Source organism: Pimephales promelas, chromosome 2, assembly GCF_988280905.1.
Source record: "Pimephales promelas chromosome 2, fPimPro1.hap1.1, whole genome shotgun sequence".
Lineage (NCBI taxonomy): Eukaryota > Metazoa > Chordata > Actinopteri > Cypriniformes > Leuciscidae > Pimephales > Pimephales promelas.
The window spans coordinates 42,118,280-42,141,184 of record NC_142770.1 but is presented as its reverse complement, the minus strand read 5'-3'; the positions used below and the strand labels follow the sequence as shown (position 1 = coordinate 42,141,184).

The 22,905-nt window shown below is 38.3% G+C and overlaps 1 protein-coding gene and 1 pseudogene across 1 annotated transcript; one reads left to right on the top strand and one right to left on the bottom strand.

The window, feature by feature from the left end:
* Positions 1-4,185: 4,185 nt before the first annotated feature.
* Positions 4,186-5,949, bottom strand: LOC120464179 (serine/threonine-protein kinase pim-2-like). The gene is made up of 4 exons (XM_089122742.1): positions 5,784-5,949; positions 5,511-5,687; positions 5,309-5,397; positions 4,186-4,640 (listed from the first exon to the last, which is right to left on the bottom strand). Exons 1-4 carry the CDS (start codon positions 5,947-5,949, stop codon positions 4,629-4,631), a joined length of 444 nt encoding a protein of 147 aa, XP_088978868.1. The 3' UTR covers positions 4,186-4,628.
* A 204-nt stretch (positions 5,950-6,153) lies between these two features.
* Positions 6,154-18,782, top strand: LOC120464224 (serine/threonine-protein kinase pim-2-like; annotated as a pseudogene).
* The last annotated feature ends 4,123 nt before the right edge of the window (positions 18,783-22,905 follow it).

The window sequence follows — 22,905 nt, the reverse complement described above, 5'->3', positions numbered from 1 at the left end:
GTCAAATGGCTAGAAGACCTAAATCACCTCTCAGACTTCCAGATCAAAAGGTGCGTAAAACCAGAGAAGTTTGGTAATACATCAGAAGCACAGCTGCATCATTTCTCTGATGCCAGCGAGAATGCTTACGGCACAGTCACTTACCTGGTACTTTCCAATGAGCAAAATCAAAAACATTGTTCCTTGTTGATGGGAAAGTCAAGAGTTAGCCCACTCAAGCAAATCACAATCCCTAGACTTGAACTGACCGCAGCAACCATAGCTGTCAAAGTGGACAAAATACTAAGACAAGAGCTTCAAATCCCACTACAGCAGTCCGTTTTCTGGACAGACAGCACTACCGTGCTTAACTACATCGACAGTGAGAGTGCACGCTTCAAAACATTTGTAGCGAACAGGATCTCACTAATAAGAGATGCTACTACTCCATTACAGTGGAGGTATGTCAGGACATCACAAAACCCTGCAGATCAAGCCACCAGAGGTCTTAAAGCAAAGGACTTTATACAAGAGGAAACATGGGTTAAAGGACCCGACTTTTTGTTGAAACCAGAAGAAGAATGGCCACAAAGACCGGATCGTTTGTGTCAAAATATTCAATCAGATCCTGAAATCAAAAAAGAGTTCAAGGTCAATATTCTCGACTTGAGAGAAAACAATGATGTTCTGAGTAAGTTAACTCATTACTACTCAAGCTGGTTTCGTCTGAAAAAGGCAGTGGCATGGATGCTAAGACTCAAGGAAACACTGTTACAATTGTCTAAAGCAAGAAGACAGTTTCAAGAATCCATTGCACAATCAGAAAAAGACCCAGAAAAACAATCGTTCCTCTTAAAGGAGCAGATGCGAAAATTCAGATCAACTATGGAGAAAAAGTCACTGAGACTGAAGGACTTGAATGAAGCTGAAATCCAGTTAATTCAATACAGTCAAAAACAACAATTTCAGAATGAAATTGAGGCTCTGAAACAGAATATTCCTGTTAAAAGGAAAAGTCAGCTGTACAAGCTTGATCCTGTGCTTCAAGATGGGATACTAAGAGTGGGTGGGAGACTTAACAGAGCAGCCATGCCGGAGGAATCTAAACATCCCGCAATCCTCTCAAAGGCCTCCAGGGTTTCAATTCTCATTCTAAACGACATTCATCAAAGATGTGGTCACTGTGGTAGAAACTACATGTTATCTACTCTCCGACAAAAATTCTGGATCCCGCAAGCCAACTCAGCAATTCGGAAGCTTATACATAAATGCTCTGTTTGCCGCAGATTCAATGGAAGAATTGGAGAGCAAAAAATGGCAAGTTTGCCAGAAGACCGCTTGCTACCTGACAAACCCCCTTTCACGAATGTGGGCGTAGATTTCTTTGGACCCTTCGATGTAAAACGGGGCCGGAACACTGTGAAAAGGTATGGAGTGTTGTTCACTTGCCTAACAATCAGAGCAGTACACATTGAGATTGCTGATAGTCTGGACACTGATTCATGCATAAATGCTTTAAGGCGTTTTATAAGTAGAAGAGGACAGGTGTCAGTCATGCGCTCAGACAACGGTACAAATTTTGTCGGCGCAGAAAGAGAGTTGCGAGAAGCACTGAGAAATTTGAACCATAACAAAATCGAAAATACACTGTTACAAAAAGGGATCGAATGGATCTTCAACAGTCCAACTGCTTCTCATCAAGGTGGTGTCTGGGAGCGACAAATCCGCACCATAAGAAAGATACTCAACGCTCTCTTAAAGGAACAGACTATCAATGAAGACAGTCTTCATACCATCATGTGTGAAGTGGAAAGTATCATCAACAACAGACCAATAACTAGTACATCAGAAGATCCAAATGACCTTGAGGCTCTGACGCCTAATCATTTGTTGTTGTTGAAAACACAACCAAGCTTACCACCAGGTGTCTTTAACAAGGAAGACCAATATGTAAGAAAACGCTGGAGACAAGTACAGTATCTAGCAGACTTGTTCTGGATAAGATGGACTCGTGAGTACCTGCCCACTCTTCAGGAACGCAGCAAATGGTCAAGATTAAAAAGGAACTTTGTACCTGGTGATGTGGTATTAGTTGTGGACAGTTCCTCCCCTCGCAATTCATGGATAATGGGAAGAGTAGTTCAAACTTTACCAGACTCCAGTGGAACTGTACGTCGTGTAAAACTAAAGACCAAAACAAGTACACTGGAGAGACCGGTAAATAAATTGTGCTTAATTCAAGAGGCAATTTAAGACTAACAGACTAACATAGAATTATCAAGAGTATGATAATCTAAGGAAAGGTTGGAAGTTAATTCTTATACATGTTCAAGTCTAAGGGCTCTTTAGTATTAGGATGTTTGTAGTAATTGTTTGGTCTCCTTACCAACCAATTAGGGGCCGGATGTGTTAGAGCCAAGTCACTTTTCTTTACATAGATGTGAAATAAATATTGTATACATTAAGCAATCAATAAATAGATAGGAGTAAATAATTTGATTTGTGTAATATAATATTTTTTGTATTGACGATGATGTCATTTCCGGCAGTGACGGTTAGTTTTTTGTGAAGCAATGTTGGAGCGACACAGTTTTTTGACCGTGTAACATTTTCCAGTTAATTTTGTTATTAAACTTGATCGAAAAGAAGTTTCTGGACTTTGATATGTTATTCGAGTTCACAATATTCTTAAATGCATGTTGATGTAAGTCACCAGCTTCTTTTAGGTGCACAAGGCCATTTGTCTCTTTCTCTGGTCTCAGGAGAAAGGTTTATGGATCCTAAAGGCGTCATGAACACATATATCCAACACATAGGATACTTCTCTATACATATGGTCAAGCTATATTGAGCATTGCTATATTGAACTTTAATTGTTATATTAAACTGTATTCTTTCTATTATATTTGCTTTCTGAGAAGCAAATGTTATCTGTTTTTCTCCCAAACGAGTGAATGTTTTACCATTATGTTTTGGTACACTTAACTGATAATAAGCCGCTCAGACTCTCTTCAGCCTTGATGGGAGCTCCTATTTGCTAGTGTCCTAGGTGAATGCGTTAACAGTGAAAATAATAGGGAAATAGGGATTTTGGTTTATGTTTGAGTGTTAAAACATAAAGGGGTCATTGAATCCAACAGTTTAAGGCACCATTTCTTTGTTGAAGTCTTACTCCAGTTAGACTAAAGTTTAGTGCTAGTCTTCTTGGTTGCAGGTTAAGCAACCACTGCCATTATTGGAGGTTGAATGAGTTGTTGTTCTAGACACACTGGCGCCAGCAACCCAAATCTATGACCTGGAAGGTCATGACGTGCCTCATCGATGGAGATATGCTTCGTCTATCTGTATATGTGTGGAAAATTACTGTGTATCTATATCTTAGCCAATGAGAATCATTCAACGTGTAAGCAATGACGTAGCTTAGACCTTGAAAATGGTATAACTGCTGTGATTGTTGTAACTGGAAGGGGGCGGCCTACGAACTCCTGAGTGAGTCTTGAAGCTGACTTCTGCTGATGAAATGGCAAACTATGTTTAGTAAAACTTTCTTTAATTTTTATAATTCCGACTCCGGGTCTTCATTCTTCATATCTGGTTCTGGGTCCTTTAATTGTTAACCCCTAACAACATATCATACAAAAATGTATTCTAAATACGCATTACTAAAAGCCAGATATTTTGTCTTTAAAAATAAAAGTTATTTAGTTTGAATGCATTTACAGTGATCATAAATACAGGGCACATTACAATATTATTTTCACATATTAATTTCTGGCTATTTTCAGGGGTCCAAACAACATTTAGAGTACACAATTGAATTAGTCTTTTTCAAGATAATATATAGTATAACATTTCCATAAGTAGCCTACTTATTTACGTATACAAACGTTTTACTCTTGTGGCATAAACAATAAAACAAGCACGTGTTAAAGTCACCCTGAAATTACAAGAGACAAATCTTGTTTTTTATGGAATATTTATTTGCACATCATTTTTTTTTTAAATTCATGTGTCCTCATAATCTTTAATCAAAACAAGATCTCTTTCCTTATGCAATGACATCTCTTCTCTGACGATATGTTTACTAGCAAACCATCAAGTCCCACCCAACATTTCTGTTCTCATAAAAAGAAGAAGCTCACATCAGATAATACACTCTTGAAAAGAAAGGATCTGATGTTTCCATAAAGAACTTCCACAAGTGTTCTTTAGATTATTAAAAAGCCACACATATTATACAAGTAAAAGATAAAACATTATATATATAAATAAATAAATATAAAATTATGATATGTATCAAAAATAAATAAATAAACAACTATGAAAATTGTGCTGTTAAGTAAGTTGTGCATTAAGAAGCGTCAACAATCAAGTCAATGTGCATTATCAAGTCAATAAACAGTCAAATCTCAACAATCCATTGTCACAAGATGACTTTCAAGCCAAATAAACCACAAAAAGAAAGTAAGTGGCATAAATTTATTAACAGAATGTAAATCTCCCAGGTGTGGTCTTCTCTGTCATCCCTCCTCCTTTTATCCTTCCGGAGCTCCTTCATGGGACAGGTGTCACTTATTAGTCTTTGCTCCACCTGCCTCGCTCCACTCCCACAGCCCTCGACACCACAACTGACTGAAGACAGGAATCAACTACTCCATGACCTGAAATAAAAACATAAATCAGTCTTATTTGTCTAAATGCAAATGCAAAAAAAAAAAAAAAAAGAAATTCTCCTGTAAAACGCTGTCGGATCCAAATATGGTCATTTCCTTTTTTTCAGCAACCAATCGTGAAAGTAAAAGGGGGGATTTTAACTCTAAATGCGTGATCTCATTGGCTGATGCTAAATCTTCAAAGCCAGTTTTCTCAAAATGAACTTTTTCACCAAACTTTCCAGTCTTGTACCTAATTATATTAAGAAGACATTTACAGAGCGATTTGTAAATATATTATTCCTAGCCTAATTTATATAACATTATATTCCAAAAAACTTGGCAAAAATAATTTTTTTAGGGCTTTTTTTCTCATCTAATATGTGAACACAATGAAAAAATAATTTTCAACCTGGCTTTATCCAATACTCAGATTTCGTTTTTTAAAATATATGCAAATTAGTGCACATTTAATTAGATAATGCCTCATTTGCATATTTAAACATAAAATTACACAAAACTTGTGAATTTTTTTTTCTCATCTTAATGTAGGTAATCAACTGGGAAAGTTTCATGTTGATATCTGCTAGCTAAAAAAAATGACCATACTAGAGCCAAAACAATAGGGTCCTCTCACCATCGGTGCTCGGGCCCTGAAAAACTTAAGCTAACCTAACCTTAAACCAGTCGTGGAGATGCATCTTCTTCAGAATGGGTCTTTGCTGTTGCCAAGGTTGCAGACAATCACAAATCATCTGGCAGCACTCTGTGCAAAAAGACAAGAGAGATTACATTATGAACCTTAACATGTCATTTACATATATGCACTATTTTAAAGCTCTTGGACAGTTGTCCTTCTTTGCTCTTGGATGATCTCACCTTGTGATAGGCCAGGACTGCTCCAGATGTTTGAGTTGATCATGTACAGGTCGCTGTCTGAGGGATAAGCTCCGCACACCATTGCAAACAGCAGGATGCCTAGAGACCACACTGTCGTCGGCTTGGCGTAGTACTTGCCGTAGAACTCGACCTCTGGAGGACAGAACAGCTCTGTGCCTGGAGGAAAAAGATTATGTTTGATATTTAATACATTTCCACAGCATGTTGACCATACATAATGAACAAAGCGGTCATAATGTTCATAATACATACCACTGAAGACATCGAAGGCAGTGTTCTTCATGAGTGCACCGCACCCAAAGTCAATCAACTTGACCTCCATGGTGTCCAGGTTCACCAGGAAGTTCTCCAGTTTGATGTCACGATGGAAGACACCACGCTCGCATGAAATTTGAGCAGCACGAACGGCCTGCCGCATAACACCCGAACCAGTCTAGAATAGTCCAAATATAAACACTTATTGGTGTACCATAGTGATTCAATTCGGGATAAGACACAAACACGGTTTGGAAAAAGGGTTCATGATTGTTTTAATTTTGAACGGACAGTAGCTTTAAAGTTGCAAATCAAAAATGAAAAGAAAGATTTTGATCATGGCATGATTTGAGAGTAGTTTGATTAGATGCCATTACAAAACCAGTCAGTATGTGAGAATTTAAATTCGGCAACAAATAGATTTGCATTTTTAGAGAAGTTGAATTCAAGTGCCCCTACAATGTAAAAAATGATTTTTTTTTGGTGAAGTAAATCCTAAAAACAACAATGTAATTTACATGAAAAAGTTAGTTCAGGCAAGAATAAAAAAAAAAAAAAAAAAAACTAAGTAAATTCCATATCAGTACTTAATTCAAGCTAGTAGAAATTAAAGTGTAAAATCAACTCATTAAAATTAAGTAAAACTGACTAAATTTTTCTGATACTGGGGTTCCCATCATGCACTGGACCTTGAATAATTACTGAGGTTCATTTTTCACCGTTTTCCAGCTGTAGTTACACTGTTTTATCATTGATTTTTGTTGTCAGTATTAGTAACTTGCCATTTTGTGATATTTTGAGTATTTTTTTTGCTCAAAATGACGCATTCAAACACAAAAAACGACCCATGAAATGTGTATTGTCTACCAAGTATTGAGGTCTTTGCGTTCACATGATGCTTAACATCTGATGATGTAATATAAATTACGTAGATGATCTAGAACACATACTATAAATGACAAATAAAATTCAATATTATTGTTTAAGTGAAATGTAATGCAAAGGAAATCGGTATTAATCAACCTTTAACTAGCCGAGTTAAAATTACTTATTTTCCGTAAAGTTTACTTAATTCCATATTCCATGTAAATTTAACTTAAAGATCTCTAATTAAAGCTACTGATAAATTTGTTTAGGTTTTTACTTGGCAAATCTTTGTAAATTTACTAGCATTTTCTGAGTTTTTGAATTTACTCCATTTTTTTTAAGTGTACATAAAGAACCTCTCTAATTTTGTTCATTATTTTTGTTTAACATATAGCTCCAACTTCTGAAGTCCTCCCTGCTGCCGAGGAACAGCCAGAGGAGGAACAGTCAGAGCTGAATGTCCTGCTCAAGAGTAAGAACAAGTCAATCAGATTTAAAAAAATTATAACTTATAAAATAAAATGTATAGATATAATTTAATTTCATACTAACTGTTATTGTTTCTTTTATTAGGCCCCATTTGCGAGTTTTATGAAATTGGCCAGAAGCTGGGCGAAGGAGGATTTGGCTCGGTCTACGAAGGAACTCGACGCGTGGATGGACTTAAGGTTTCTTTTTATTCCTTTTTCTACATATCTGTTCAGGATTTATGTTTGCTATGATATGACTAATTTCTGTGCACACACTAATTGGTAAATCTTGGTTTTGTTGCTCAGGTGGCTGTGAAGTTTTCACTCAAGTTTCCAGAAATGCCATACGTCAAAGTGGTGAGTATGCTGTGCTATCTATCTATTTATAACCTTTTCTATTAATTTGTGGACTAAGTCCTTAATTGGGAAACCACCTCCATCTAACGGTCACATTGTCTTTCTTTTAGCCTGGTCACCGCAAACCCCTCCCCAATGAAATCGGCCTGACATTGATGGCCAACAAGGGTCACCAGGTTCCTGAGATCATTAAACTACTGGACTGGGAGGACGACTCAGACCACTACATCATGGTCATGGAACGGCCATCTCCTTGCATGGACTTGTTTAGTTTCGTGGAGCTCCATGGAGGGATCCTCTAAGAGCAGACTGCGCGGCATGTTATGCGGCAGGCCGTTCGTGCTGCTCAAATTTCATGCGAGCGTGGTGTCTTCCATCGTGACATCAAACTGGAGAACTTCCTGGTGAACCTGGACACCATGGAGGTCAAGTTGATTGACTTTGGGTGCGGTGCACTCATGAAGAACACTGCCTTCGATGTCTTCAGTGGTATGTATTATGAACATTATGATCGCTTTGTTCATTATGTATGGTCAACATGCTGTGGAAATGTATTAAATATCAGACATGATCTTTTTCCTCCAGGCACAGAGCTGTATGTCCTCCAGAGGTCGAGTTCTACGGCAAGTACTACGCCAAGCCGACGACAGTGTGGTCTCTAGGCATCCTGCTGTTTGCAATGGTGTGCGGAGCTTATCCCTCAGACAGCGACCTGTACATGGTCAACGCAAACATCTGGAGCAGTCCTGGCCTATCACAAGGTGAGATCTTCATCCAAGAGCAAAGAAGGACAACTGTCCAACTGGTTCTGTTTATTAACCGCTAGAGCGCCAAAAGTTACGGACTGCTCCTTTAAAATGGATGTCATAATGACAGCAAATAGTTCTCATTTATTATGAAGAATCATCCATTAATCAATACCGCCCTAAAAAGGCTAAGTGCAGTAACTACGCAAACAAAGCAACGGAGAAAAGGGCCTTTAAAGTTTTTATACCAGCCAGTCAAACATGTTATGGGTAGATTATGTGGTAAACATCTCCGAAACGGGTCATAATTTAACCCAGATATTTTTTTCACAAGACAGAACACATGTCATAAAGCCCGGCGTTCTTTGACCAATTGTATAGTTACTGCGCTTTGCCTTTGTAGGGCAGAAAAGTTGTATCACGGTGACATGTTCGTGACTTTACCTTGGCCAAATCTCCGATATAATCCCGAATTATTCTGGAAGTCTTTCTCAGCCTGAGCCAGGTCGTATTTTGCAGCTCTTCGACGACGAAAGTGGAGAGTGGGCCATCTCCTCCAGCTCATTTTCTCCTCTCTCCCTCCATCAATCTCACCAGTCCCAACAGTCTCATCAAGCCGATGAGAATGGTTTTCTGCCGTGTTGGTGGTGTATTTGAGAAGTACACAGGGTTCGCGTACGCACTCCGTGTTCGGTCGTGAATTTAGCTGTCCCATGATAAATACGTTGTCACTCTGATAACAGATAATCCAAAACTTCTACCTACAAAATTCACTCTGATAACAGATAATCCAAATCTTCTACTACCTACAAACTGAAAAAGTGACTTTCATTGTTCAATATACTCCAGTCTACTGTGACGTAAAATGAAGTTCTAAAAGTGACGTGTCACGTGCATTCCAACGGCTCTGAGCGCTCTAGCGCGAACTATCGCGACGTCATGTTTTCAGTTTGAATGCCGCGAAAAACAAACACAACATTCGCTGAGGAAGTCACTTAAATTAGTTAAAAATAAAAAGAATGAAATGTAGTTAAACTTTATGGAGGAATTCTTCATATTGTAATTAATGCCCCCACTTAGTTTACCAAATTATATGAACATTAAAAGTGTCTATGAAAAGAAAGAAATATTGAGCTTTTTTATGTATATTTATTTAGTTTTTATTTGTATTTTTTCTTCTTCTTCTCCTTTGTTTTTGTTATTCCTGTTTATTTGTTTAAACATGTTTCAATATGATATCTGTCATGTGAAGCATTCCTCTTATATACTGTATATACTGTATTTTGTACTTATTGTATTTTGATTTATTTCTCAATAAAATAAATAAATAAAACACAATACAAAGTGGGAAAGAGCTTTGCGATTGACTGTACAACTAGATTTGACAAAAAAGCAAATGGATCGCTGCAATTCACAGAAACAACTGGACTCCAGTCAGCGAAAGGTGGATTTGCAGTTATCATTTTGAGTCAATATGCTGAATTTAGCTGTAAAAGCATACCCATATATTATGTATTGTTATATATATTAACAACTCATCAATTAAATATTTATCATTGCATATTCTGCATTATTGGATGTTTTTAATTAAACACTGACCAAAAAAAAACAACAAAAAACTATAAAGTTTTAGGGCTGGACGATGGCTATTATGAAAATATTATAAACTGCGAGAAAACAAACTGATTAGTAACCAATATTTGTTTTAGTGAGCAAAAATATCATGCTAAAAACATTCTACACTAAGTGCGCTATCTTGTTGTATTGGGGTTGTACATTTTCACTGATGCTTGTGGATCTTTGGGGATGGCCATTCAAGGTATGTGCTTCTGTTAACAAATAGCTAGCTAAAGTCAATTAACTTAGTTAAATGTCACTGAATCAAATGAAATATACATGGATGAATGAATATAATAAAATGCCTTTGAATCATGTCAGGAAGCCTTTAAAAATTCATGTTGAGACTTAAATTGGGTAATTTAAAATTACATAATTCCATTATGTTGAAGTTACATAAACAAAACACAAACATGTTTGTTTAATGTAATCCAGTTATGTGGAACCTGTTGACAAATTAAAATTAATTAAAGCCAACATATTATTTTTTTGAGTGTATGCTGTGAAATCAATTGCCCCACTGAGGGGACAAATAAAGGTATTGAACAATACCATTCTCCTACTACTGCTTGAGTCACTTTATACTTAACTAAATTTTGGAAATGATGTGTTCTCTTCAATTTCCTAAATGCTTTCCTTTCATTTCTTATATTTACATGCTTCATTCCACCAAGGAACTATTTTCGATTTCCTAAATCCTTTACCCTTTGGAATACATTACACAGAGTAAGCTACCTTTTAATTTAGGGCCCAACATTGTTTTATTTTTCCATAAAGTGTGCGTGTTTTTTTAAAAAAAATTATATTATATTTTATTATATTTTTCTTGATTCTATGTTTTATGATTTTCAATGATTTGATGATGTATCATCAAATATGGTGTCTTATGAAATGAATTAAACTTTCTTTTAAAATCAAAACTTTCTTTTAAAATCAATCAGTAATTAATTAATTTCAGTGTGTATTCCAGTGGCCAAAATACAGTGATGTCTATATGCGCAGGAGTGTGTGTCTGTGTGTGTGTGTGTGTGTGTGTGTGTGAGAGCAGAGGCTGAGAGTGCAAAACCGAAAAGCCAAACAGTTAACTTCACTGTCACACACACTATAGTGTCACAAACTCAGTTCACACACACACTGCTGTCCTCATGCTTATACTACAACACTTATTCTGGGAATAACATATTTTCATATCATTTTGATGATTTTTATTATGAAAAATATTCAGTAACTTTACTGTAATTTACTGTATTATTGCCAAATTCAGTTGACACTATCTGAGTTTATTTTATTATTAAACACATTGGTACTGGAACCGTTTGCCTCTGTGGACTTTAAACTGTGATGTAATGTCAGGTAAGTGTCTCCTTCAGTGCAGTGACTTCAAGTCCAGAGATTGTGTGTCTAGAAACTGTTTTTTTCCTGACCCGCTAAAGTCCATCCATCTTCTTCCAGGAGCGATCAGTTCTCAGAGCAGAATGATGCCGAGACGCCAAGATCAAGACATGCATGTTTTGTAAAAGACTTTTGTTTTGTAAAAAATATGGAACATAGTCACACTTGTGGTGTTCCCGGTCAAAAATGACCGGCCTATAAAAAATAGCTTATAAATCACTCATTATACCATATTTTCACCCAATCTTGGATTCAATCTTTTTGTCAACTTGTTCTCTTTCAATTAGGACTGGTTTTATATTTCTGTTTGCATCTGATTAATCGTGGGCCTCATTTATCTGAGAGTAGGCATGGTCAAAAATTGTCACAATGGGCGACCATTGAAAGTGAATGGGAGAGACTAAAAATTACAGAACAATTTAGTTTTCAGGAGCATGTTCATTATTTTCATGTACACATATGAGCATGTGTGCTTGCAAACATCGAGCCCTTGGACCTGTGCATGTATCGATACATTTATACACACGCTACCCAGACACACACGCGTTAAAACACACAAACTTTGAGTATTACACACATTCTTTTCCACAGAGAGAAATTTGATTCTTCCTGCATCTAATATACATTTATCCATCTGACTTTACCACACACACACACACAAACTGGCCGTGACTGCAGTGATCCGGCTTCAAAATAATCTTTCTTTCATGTTCTTGTTTCATCACAGCTTCCAGAAAACATATTATGACATTTTATTTTGGAACTGTGAGGTTCTCACCATAGACAGTGGTTCTCACACAGAACTAGACAATATTTACAAATATACATCATGTGATAGCACAGGCATATATAAATGCCTCACAGCACCTTGCTTGTCATTCATTTGTGGCAGCACAATGGCAAAGTAGCTCTCTGCACATGATGTTATTCATCAGATTTTTGACTCAGAAAATAGTGGGGAGGATCATTTCTCTCTGTGGAAAAGAATGTGTGTAATACTCAAAAAAGCTTGTGTGTTTTAACGCGTGTATGTGTCTGGGTAGCGTGTGTATAAATGTATCGATACATGCACAGGTCCAAGGGCTCGATGTTTGCAAGTACACATGCTCAATTAAATGTCACTGAATCAAATGAAATATAAATGGATAATTAATATAATAAAATGCCTTTGAATCATGTCAGGAAGCCTTTAAAAATTCATGTTGAGACTACATAAATTGGGTAATTTAAAATTACATAATTCCATTATGTTGAAGTTACATAAACAAAACACAAACATGTTTGTTTAATATTATTCCAGTTATGTGGAACCTGTTGACAAATTAAAATTAATTAAAGCCAACATATTATTTTTTTTGAGTGTATGATGTGAAATCAATTGCCCCACTGAGGGGACAAATAAAGGTATTGAACAATACCATTCTCCTACTACTGCTTGAGTCACTTTATACTTAACTAAATTTTGGAAATTATGTGTTCTCTTCAATTTCCTAAATGCTTTCCTTTCATTTCTTATAGCTTCATTACATTCTTCATTCCACCAAGGAACTCACCAGAGTCTTCCTCGCCTCGGCTGACACTGAAATTATTAACATTTGCAAGAATGAGTGAACTTCCCCGCGCCCCATACCATGCGATCCAGATGTAAATGAACTGAACATTATTATTTCTGACTCTCATTTGAAACTTCCAAGTGACCCACATCAAGCTGAACTTATACATGCATTTAAGAGATCAGGACATTACTGTAAAAACTACAAGATCCTTTTTTATCTGAAACGTGTTTATAGTCTGACTGACTTACATTGTGTTACGCTTACATTGTAGACAATACTGTCCCCAATTTTTTTTATAAAACATTACAATGCATGAATTTCATAAAAAAAAAATATATATAAACGTATATAAAAGTTACTGAGGAAAGCTGTTTATTATTTCAGACACAGTTGAACCAGTCACATGTAAACTTTGTATTTAAACTGAGGAATAAACAAAGAGGTTAAAGATTCAGAGAACTTTCCTCACCAACAACCACAGTTTTATTGCATAGAATGGAAAACATTACAGCCGTTTGTTAACATTTCCAGTATATTTTCAATTAAAACATTACACTAACAAATAACAGTTTATCAGTATTAATGTCTGCAGTGATGTACTTTCAAAGAAAAACCTGACCACTCGTCTGCGGATGAATTTTATGTAATTAACTGAAGAAAGTTGTTGAGAGTAATTGTTCTGTATCTGACAATCTAAAGAAAGAAATCTAATACTTCGATTAAAAGTTACAGATACCTGCTGAAGCTGTTGTATCTTGTTTTAGTAATGGCTGGCGGTTGTTTTAATTCCTTTTTCTTTTTTCTTTTTTTTCTTTTTTGGAAGAACTTTGATAGCATCCATTTTACTCGTTCATTACTAACTTCTTGCACATCAACAAACACCTGGCTCCAAAATATTTAATTTCATTGGCTGGATCGTACAAGACCGCCGAGCTTCTCATCGATGGTTGGCCAGTTTACATGTCAGTCAGAAGCACTAGCCTGAGTGGGCGGTTCTTGTCGGTTGTGAATGACAATGCGTATGTTGACGGACGCTGTGATGCGAGAGTCGAGAAATATACATTTAATTAATTAAATTATCTCAGTGATGGTGTGTACAATGCAAGGAAATAAAAACATTCGGGGCTTTACTGAAAACAGCCCCCTTAGCCCACCCCTAGCGCCGCCCCTGTCTGCGATATTCTGTTGAAAATGGAGTTTAATCGCCCTCCTGTGGTGAACTGTGTGAATTACACTGCTGAACCGTATTCAGAGCGCCAGAGGAAAACTGCACTAAACTCTGCACTTACTTTGCATTTATTTCACATTGTTTGATAAATTATTAATTTAAAGCGACATAGTAAAAAAAAATCTAGAAAAGTTCGCTTTTGTTTAATGGAAATATATTCTTATATCTGTCATATCAATTTAAAGACTCTAAACGTCTAAACGCCCTCCTGTGGTGAATTGTGTGCATTACACTGCTGTTAATTATCTCATTTCTGTTAACCTTCAGGGATGGGCAGTATTTCAGATACATGTATTTGAAATACAAAATACTATTTTGTATTTTAAAGCCTTTGGAAAAAATCAAATGTAATTTGTATTTAAATACATTTAGGATGAGTATTTTTGTATTTTCAAAATACTCAAAATACTTTGAGCCAGAATCCTAGAAGATCAGAGGAAGGATTTGGACATCTTGAACCAGTATCCACTTATTAGACAGCTGTTTGTGAGGTTCAACACAATCATTCCCTCTTCAGCTCCTGTAGAGCGCTTGTTTTCCTTTGCGGGTCTAAATTTTATTTGAAGGGGTGTGCATAAGACTGACATGACACTGTCATAAACATGACATAACACCTGTCATGAACATGAAGGAGTCTTTATGAATGTTTATGACTTTTGTCATTAAGTGTCATTCGGTAAATTATGACAATTTTAATGCAAAGTTGACATTGTTTAAAATGTCTTTGTTATGACAACTTGACATTAACCAAGAAATCATAACCTGTCAACCTGCCATGTTTATACCTAGTCCAACGTGTTCCACTTTACTTGAGGTAAGGGGAAATATTAATGACACTGTTGTTAAAACATTTGACAGTGTAATAACCCTTAATGACATCTTTATAACTAGTACAATGTGTTCCACTTTACTTGAGGACAAGTAAAATATTCATGTCACAGTTATAATGGTGTCATGACGGCCAAAGTCAAAACCAACCACATATGGGTGATTCTATAATTTAGGGTACACTGCATGTCCACTGATGTTAAATATACTTATACAATCAAATTTCTTCAAACAAATTGCATTTTATGTGTAAACTTGCTTCCTGAAATAACATCACACAGACAATATGTGCAATATATTCTTCATTTTACTTAAAATGTGTCAATATGGCCCTAAATATACAGTTTTGTCCATGTCCGATTTCAATGTGAGAAAGATGAGGGTCCAAAAATATCCATTAAAATCAATAAATAAATCAATTCTTTTTGCATTCTTTTACAAAAGTCTTAATATTAAAGGAAAATAATAGTTTCAAATATAAGTTATTTATTTAAATACTTAAAATATATTAATTTATTCGTGTCCACAAAATGTTGGTCAACTATGTTACAAACAAAACCTCCCCCAGCAACTCAAAAATGGTTTGTCCCAAGACCATGTGACCAGCACCATGTGATGTCATTTTCTCTGTGGAGGCCATTTCAAACACACCATGGTGATTCTCCTATCAGTTTTTTCAATATTTGATGTAGAAAAGCATATTGTCAACGGCCGTATTATTAACCGTCAACTATGTTATGTACATTGTCATGGCTAAACAGTTTTATTTATTATAACGAAATTTTTTGTTGAATTCTTACATTAACCTGCTTAAAAAAATAACATGTGGTTAGCTAGGCTAGGTCCACCATTTCTGTTATGGGGAAAAAATATGGAAATTGTCAACTAAGTTATGGTCAACTATGTTATGGTCAACTATCTTTCAACTAAGTTACATCAGTGCTCTATGGCAGGGTAGAGCACTGAGCCCTAAGAGGGTAAGAGACAGTAAGAAATTTCTGAACAAATAGGCTGTTCCCAGAGTGCACCTCACATGGTGTGACATCACATAGTGCTGGTCACATGGTCTTGGGACAAACCATTTTTGAGTTGCTGGGGGAGGTTTTGTTTGTAACATAGTTGACCAACATTTTGTGGACACGAATGAATTAATATATTTTAAGTATTTAAATAAATAACTTATATTTGAAACTCAAAATTACATAGAGAAATACAGAAACTGAGAGACTTGCTTGAAAAGCAAAAAAAGAAAATCTGATAAATTTCGCAAGAAACTAAAAAGATAAAATAGCACTTCAAAAGAGCATGTGTCAGAATCCATGTATTCTCTGTGGAATTATGTGCATTTCTGTACAGTTTATTAATTCTACATTTAAAATAAAAGAGGTTATTACCTAAAGCAACTTTGCTAATTCAATTCTGTCTCATAAATAAAATGTTGTCCATGGTTAACAATATGTCCAGTCAACTAGGTTACTTGTGTCAACCGTGTGATTTTCATTGTCACCTAGATTACACTTAGATTCTTAAAGTTAAAATAGCCAATATTGATGTTTCTGACATTTTTTAGCATTCTACTTATTTGCATAGGTTGTAGTTTACTATAACATCTTTTTTAATTATCAAAAATAACTTTAATGGAGATTTATGATGAAAAACATCCTTGTCCATAAGGACCGTTATAAATGCATTGCATGTTAATCTTTAAAAAAAGGTTAATTATGAAAATCATTTTAAATAACAATTGTATGTGTGGCAGAAATAGACTCAAGAGCCTTCTAAATTGCATTAAATTCCAAGTGCAAGACTGAATTGAATGGTTTGTATGACACCCTGTTTGTCCGTAACATAGTTGACAAACTCTGAAGTAAAAACATGTTTTTAATTAAAAAAAAATTAAAAACAGTTAATATTTAAGCTCTGCAGATGACAGATATGTAACACTGAATTAATATACTATATTGAGACACTTAATATTCCACTGAGAAAGGACAGTGCTCTTGTGCTTTTTTTGCTGACATGAAATGTACCCTAAATTAGAGAATGACTCATATGACAGTAATGTAATGTTAACGCAAAGCTAAATAACTTCTTTAAGTTTGATAATTAGACCTGTTATGACATTTGTGACAGGTTATGATTTCTTGGTTAATGTCAAGTTCATAATCAAGACATTTTGGCTTATTACAAACTCTTTACTTTTGAGGTTGTTAATGTGTTGTTTTTGATTTGGGACTCGGGGTCAAAGGAGATGGATGACAGATTAAAACTGCTTACTTTATGCGGTGAATTTCATCTTCATAAATGTAAAGTAACTGAATCTATAAGCCCAACTTTAAACTTTTTTGTGTTGATTTAAAATTGTTTTATGACTCTCTTTGTTTATGATTTCATTGTAAATATCACCTCCTGTATTTATGTGCATGTTTTGTGATTTGTTATTGTTTATTGGACTGTCCCTTATTTACTGCCTTGCTTACTTTGTCTTTGAGTATACTGTTTTTTGTGCTTTTTCTTGTTTTTATTGTGTATTTCTTGTTTTCTTGTTTTTATAATATATATATATGTGACACGGCGTGACACGGTGCGTGACGTTAGCGCGCACCCAGCGCCAGTTTCAGTCATGTGATTATGAAAAAAAAAAAAAAAAAGTCATGTGATTATGATGACGCGCAAAATTCCAAGAAGTGGCGTCTGTTGTTCTGTCTCTATGGCAGCGGAGAATGCGATTGACGTCACGTGCAGCAAGTTTGCAGTAAATTCCTCGTCATGACGTCACAAGCAGAACTTCTATAAAAGCAGCTGTTGAAAGTCTACCATTCACTTCAATGTGGAGCGCGCGATTTCGGACGACACGCGAGGCAGGGACCGTTGGCGACCGGTGAGGCGCGTCTGGTGATGCGACAAAGTTGAGATCTGTTTAACTTTCTGCAAGTGAAGAGGGACTTTCGGAGCGGCAACCAGGATTGAAGTCAGTAGAGTGCAGTGCTGAGTTTGACCGAGGCAATTTAAACGAGAAGCTCATTTTAGCAGTCAGAAACTGTCCTATAATTTATGATATATCTCTGTGTACGTTACATACACTCGCTTTCAACCGTATTTGCCCGTTTGCTGTAGTTAAATAGCGGGGCGCTCACTGTTTCTCGTTCGGCTTTAATATTATGCTTTTATGTACTGATTCCATTTATATTTAGACTTTTCCTTCCAAAATGTTTGTTGTGGCAAGAAATCGCAGCTATTTGTTGTCTAACATAGAGTAACAGCCGTGAATGTCACTCACAATATAGTAGGCTATGAATATGTATAGTATAAATGTAATTCGGACGTTCTACATCCATCATGTTTTATACGTCATGTGATCTACCAGCAGCTTTAGTTCAGTTGCGTCGCTTCACTGCCATCCGTTAATCCTCTCCTGTGGCCTCATGGATGTAAAGTGTCCATGGAATGTGCGTGAAGCTGGAAGAAGTAGGTCATCCGGGGACTGTTTTTCGATGTTCGTAACAGACTACTCTGTTGGTGTACTGTTTTTCGCATACTATATAGCAGGCCTAGGGAAGATTGAAGAAAGATTTTGAAGATTTAAAGGAAGAAAACCCACACAGTGTCTTATAATGTGTCAGATTGCCGCACTATGAACACAACCACTCTCCACAGTGCCTAATGAAGCACCCGTCTTGAGAAACTGCTTCATATCTGCAGTGAAGACCAATAGGAGATCACCAGATAACCGGGAAGAGTTTTGCTCAGAGGGTGATAGAGGGTCTCTGTGTTGTGCTTTCTCGCGGGATAGCTGTTTTGGACGGTGCTGGGTGGTGGTGGGTGTCGTCACTCCACACCATATCTATGGGAATGACCCACGGCGTCAGGTGGTGTGGCGCCCTCACTCCCTCAGCGCCTTCGACCAGGTGAAGCACTCTTACTACAGCGAGTAGCTGCTTTATATCTCTCATGGTGAATGAAGATCAATAGTGAAGGCTTCGCTAGGTGGGTGTCGGATGGGGTCCACTTCAGCTTCTCGTGGTTGCCCGACGCGAGTCCGGGAGGGAGGCAGGACAAGCCCTTCCCTGGCTGGGGTGAGTTGGAGTGGGACAGAGATCTCAGGGGACCTAATGGCTGGAGCTGAAATTAGTTAGGTTTACGGTTTTAGTGTGGCTGGATATTGAAGATCCACCCAAAACGTTCAGAGAGTGGGAGCTCCATGCATTGTGGTCCTGTAGGTTCTGTAACGAGAGTGGAAAGGTGCTGCGGAGCAGTTGACCTGTGTGGATCAACCTTGGTGTCAACCAAAAGTCTGCACAGTTCTTCTTCTGCCGTACATCTAAAACCTTGTTTTCACTTCTTCCTCCGGTTATAATTTATTGATAAATCATTAATGACAATAATTAATAAACAGAGATTAGTCACGGCGGCGTGTGCGGCTGATGGGGGCTCGGCTTGTCCCCGTACAAAACCTGCAATCTATAAAACAGATAATGGGAAGGTGATAGTGGAGGATGAATTGTTAAACTTCATCGTGGTTAATGTATATCAGTCCGATGCTTTGCTGGGTAACGTTAAGGTCCCAAAAGATGGATTGTTGTGTCGGGATATGAACTGTAAGAATGTACAACATTGTAAGATTTATGTTCCCTGTATGTAGCTATTGTGGAGTCCCTTGGTATCTCGCGTTGGCCATTATATAAACCCAGGTCAAAAGTGTGCAACGCTAAGCCAGGATGGAAGGATCATGTAGAAGAGCTTCATGAAGAGGCCCGTAATGCTTTTAAAGATGGGCTGGGGCAGGTAAAAGCAGGCAGGGCCCCTCGTTTGAAAATAAGAAATGCTCTCTAATGCTAGATTTAAAAGTGCACTCCGCTATATTAAAAGAAATGAAAACCAAATGAGGTCAGATTCACTGGCACGGAAGCTGCAAAAAAATAATGTTAATGAAAGAAAGACAGAAATACTATGAATAATTGCAAAACATCTCTTCCATCTAATATAGATGTGAGTGCATGATGGATGAAATCTCTCAGTTATGACGGAGACATTATTGTGAACTGCTAAACTAAGTAATCTGGTAACAAGAATTGGTAACATCAGTAGCTGATGACTTTAATACTGTAAATGAAACTGCTGTAGACTACCAGTTGAACATTTATGTGACAAATTAAGATTTTTTTATATAATATTGACTGTTTATAACTAAAGATTCTATGTAAACAATATCTTATATAGGCAAATAAACTAATAATGGGTTAAAAAAGAAGCTGAATTTAATAAAAAATGATATTTAAAACTTATAAAGGAAATCCATTGCTTGTTTTTTATGCACACATTTACTTATTAAAGTAACTTTTCATTTGACTGCTTGTTGTTTTCTGACTACTGGTAAATTGGTTAAATTTTTTTTTTTTTTTTTTAAAGAGACAACATTGAAAGTCAAAAATGAATTAATTTAGTCTAAATACTCTGCTCTTTCTACTAATGAAAGTTTGAACTAATTTAAATTTATTCAGACTTGAAACTGAACTGATGATAGTGCTGCCATCTAGTGGAGATCAGTGAGCATGACGTTTCATATCTATCTATCTATACACACAAATAGATATTATTATTAGTCTCTTGGAATCAGTAAGATTGTCTGACTGTACATTAGTCTTTTTGTTCCATGCTTTAATCCTGAACAAAATTCCTACTAATATCCTTTAGGATTGTTTTCAAATGATTCTAGATATTCCTTTATTAAATATTTCCTTTAGGATAACAAATAAAATGTTTTATGTGGTAAAATTTTAATGAATGTGTAAAATAAAATGTTTTGCGTACAGTAATCGATCAGTGTTTTACACCATTTTAACCAGGTTTTGACTTTATGCACTTCACTTATTCCAAATGATTTTTTCTAAGAACAAATATTCCATGAAGACTTAATACAAGGTCATGAAATCTGCACTGCATGTCATCCCAACTACCCTTTAATAATTGTGATAGATCACCAGATTGTGAGCATGACATGCTGATGCCGAATGTGGAAGGAAAATGAAAAGAGGCCGTCATCAAAGTTTCCATAATACTTTTTTATTCAATCACATATGTATTGTGACGTCGTGCGGAGAAACAGAGCTGAGGCTGGGTCCAAACGCAGTGTAGCTTTATTAAAGAAACTTAAAACAAGACACTAGAAGCAAGAAACTTGAGAGCACCAACGCAACACACATAAATTCAACAACCAACAAAGACAGGGCAGAAACACAGGGCTTAAATAATCAATGACAAACGAGCTAGACAAGATAACAAGGGGGCGTGAGAAATGAGAAACACCTGGGATAAATAATGGACGGGCAATAACTAATAACGAAAACACACAAAATCACTACGTGACATAGCCTCCCCCCTATGGGCGGCTCCCGACGCCCATACAAAAAACAAACAGTTCAGGAGGGCGGTGAAGCGGAGACAGTCTTGGGGGAGGGACGGAGGGCCAGGCCCGTGCAGGGGAACAGGACCAGGAGGTAGCCAAGGCGGGCCTGGGCCGCAGAGCATGGGCCTACCAGACTGGGCCGGAGACCAAGGCGGAGCAGGACGTGGCAGAGGCCAGGGCGGAGCAGGACGTGGCAGAGGCCAGGGCGGAGCAGGACGTGGCAGAGGCCAGGGCGGAGCAGGACGTGGCAGAGGCCAGGGCGGAGCAGGACGTGGCAGAGGCCAGGGCGGAGCAGACACAGGCAAGGTCCATGACAGCCTCGCCTCCATGGCCCCCACAGAGTACCTACTGCCCCCCCCCAAAAAATACTTGGGGAAATTCACGGGAGGAGCCTCTGGGTGGTAAACGGGTTCAGGAAAGGTCTCCCGGAGCTTGAAGGGCGCAGTCAAGGTGATGCGCAGAGGCGGGGCCGGCAGGGCGAGGCGCAGAGGCGGGGCCGGCAGGGCGAGGCGCAGAGGCGGGGCCGGCAGGGCGAGGCGCAGAGGCGGGGCCGGCAGGGCGAGGCGCAGAGGCAGGGCCGGCAGGGCGAGGCGCAGAGGCGGGGCCGGCAGGGCGAGGCGCAGAGGCGGGGCCGGCAGAGCGAGGAGTCTGGGCACGCTCACCGGGGCCTGGCGAACCAAACGAGTCCTCCTTCTCCTCCTCCTGCGGCGGCGCGTCACAGGGCTAGACACACTCGCTGGGCTGGACAACTCACTCACTTGAAGAGGAGATGCAGCGCTCACTTGAAGAGGAGATGCAGCGCTCACTTGAAGAGGAGATGCAGCGCTCACTTGAAGAGGAGATGCAGCGCTCACTTGAAGAGGAGATGCAGCGCTCACTTGAAGAGGAGATGCAGCGCTCACTTGAAGAGGAGATGCAGCGCTCACTTGAAGAGGAGATGCAGCGCTCACTTGAAGAGGAGATTCAGCGCTCACTTGAAGAGGAGATTCAGCGCTCACTTGAAGAGGAGGTTCAGCGCTCACTTGAAGAGGAGATTCACTCACTTGACTCGATTTGGACCTGGACACACTTGACTCACTTGATTTGGACCAGGACACACTTGACTCACTTGATTTGGACCAGGACACACTTGACTCACTTGATTTGGACCTGGACACACTTGACTCACTTGATTTGGACCTGGACACACTTGACTCACTTGACTCGGCCGTTGACTCACTTGACTCGGCCGTTGACTCACTTGACTCGGCCGTTGACTCACTTGACTCGGCCGTTGACTCACTTGACTCGGCCGTTGACTCACTTGACTCGGCCGTTGACTCACTTGACTCGGCCGTTGACTCACTTGACTCGGCCGTTGACTCACTTGACTCGGCCGTTGACTCACTTGACTCGGCCGTTGACTCACTTGACTCGGCCGTTGACTCACTTGACTCGGCCGTTGACTCACTTGACTCGGCCGTTGACTCACTTGACTCGGCCGTTGACTCACTTGACTCGGCCGTTGACTCACTTGACTCGGCCGTTGACTCACTTGACTCGGCTGGCACGCGCTCAGTGGAAAACTCTTGAGGCAGGAATGCAACGGAGCTCACGTGAATCGCGAGTTCGGCTGGGCTGACGTGAAGCGCGGGCTCGGCTGGGCTGACGTG

What these genes read in the sequence shown, in the direction of transcription:
- LOC120464179 (XM_089122742.1), bottom strand. Translation starts at nt 5,949, where the DNA reads ATGCGGCAGGCCGTTCGTGCTGCTCAAATTTCATGCGAGCGTGGTGTC. An exon ending in TGCCTTCGATGTCTTCAGTG is followed by an intron (nt 5,688 to 5,783) that starts GTATGTATTATG and finishes TTTTTCCTCCAG; the next exon opens with GCACAGAGCTGTTCTGTCCT. An exon ending in CAGTCCTGGCCTATCACAAG is followed by an intron (nt 5,398 to 5,510) that starts GTGAGATCATCC and finishes CTTTTTGCACAG; the next exon opens with AGTGCTGCCAGATGATTTGT.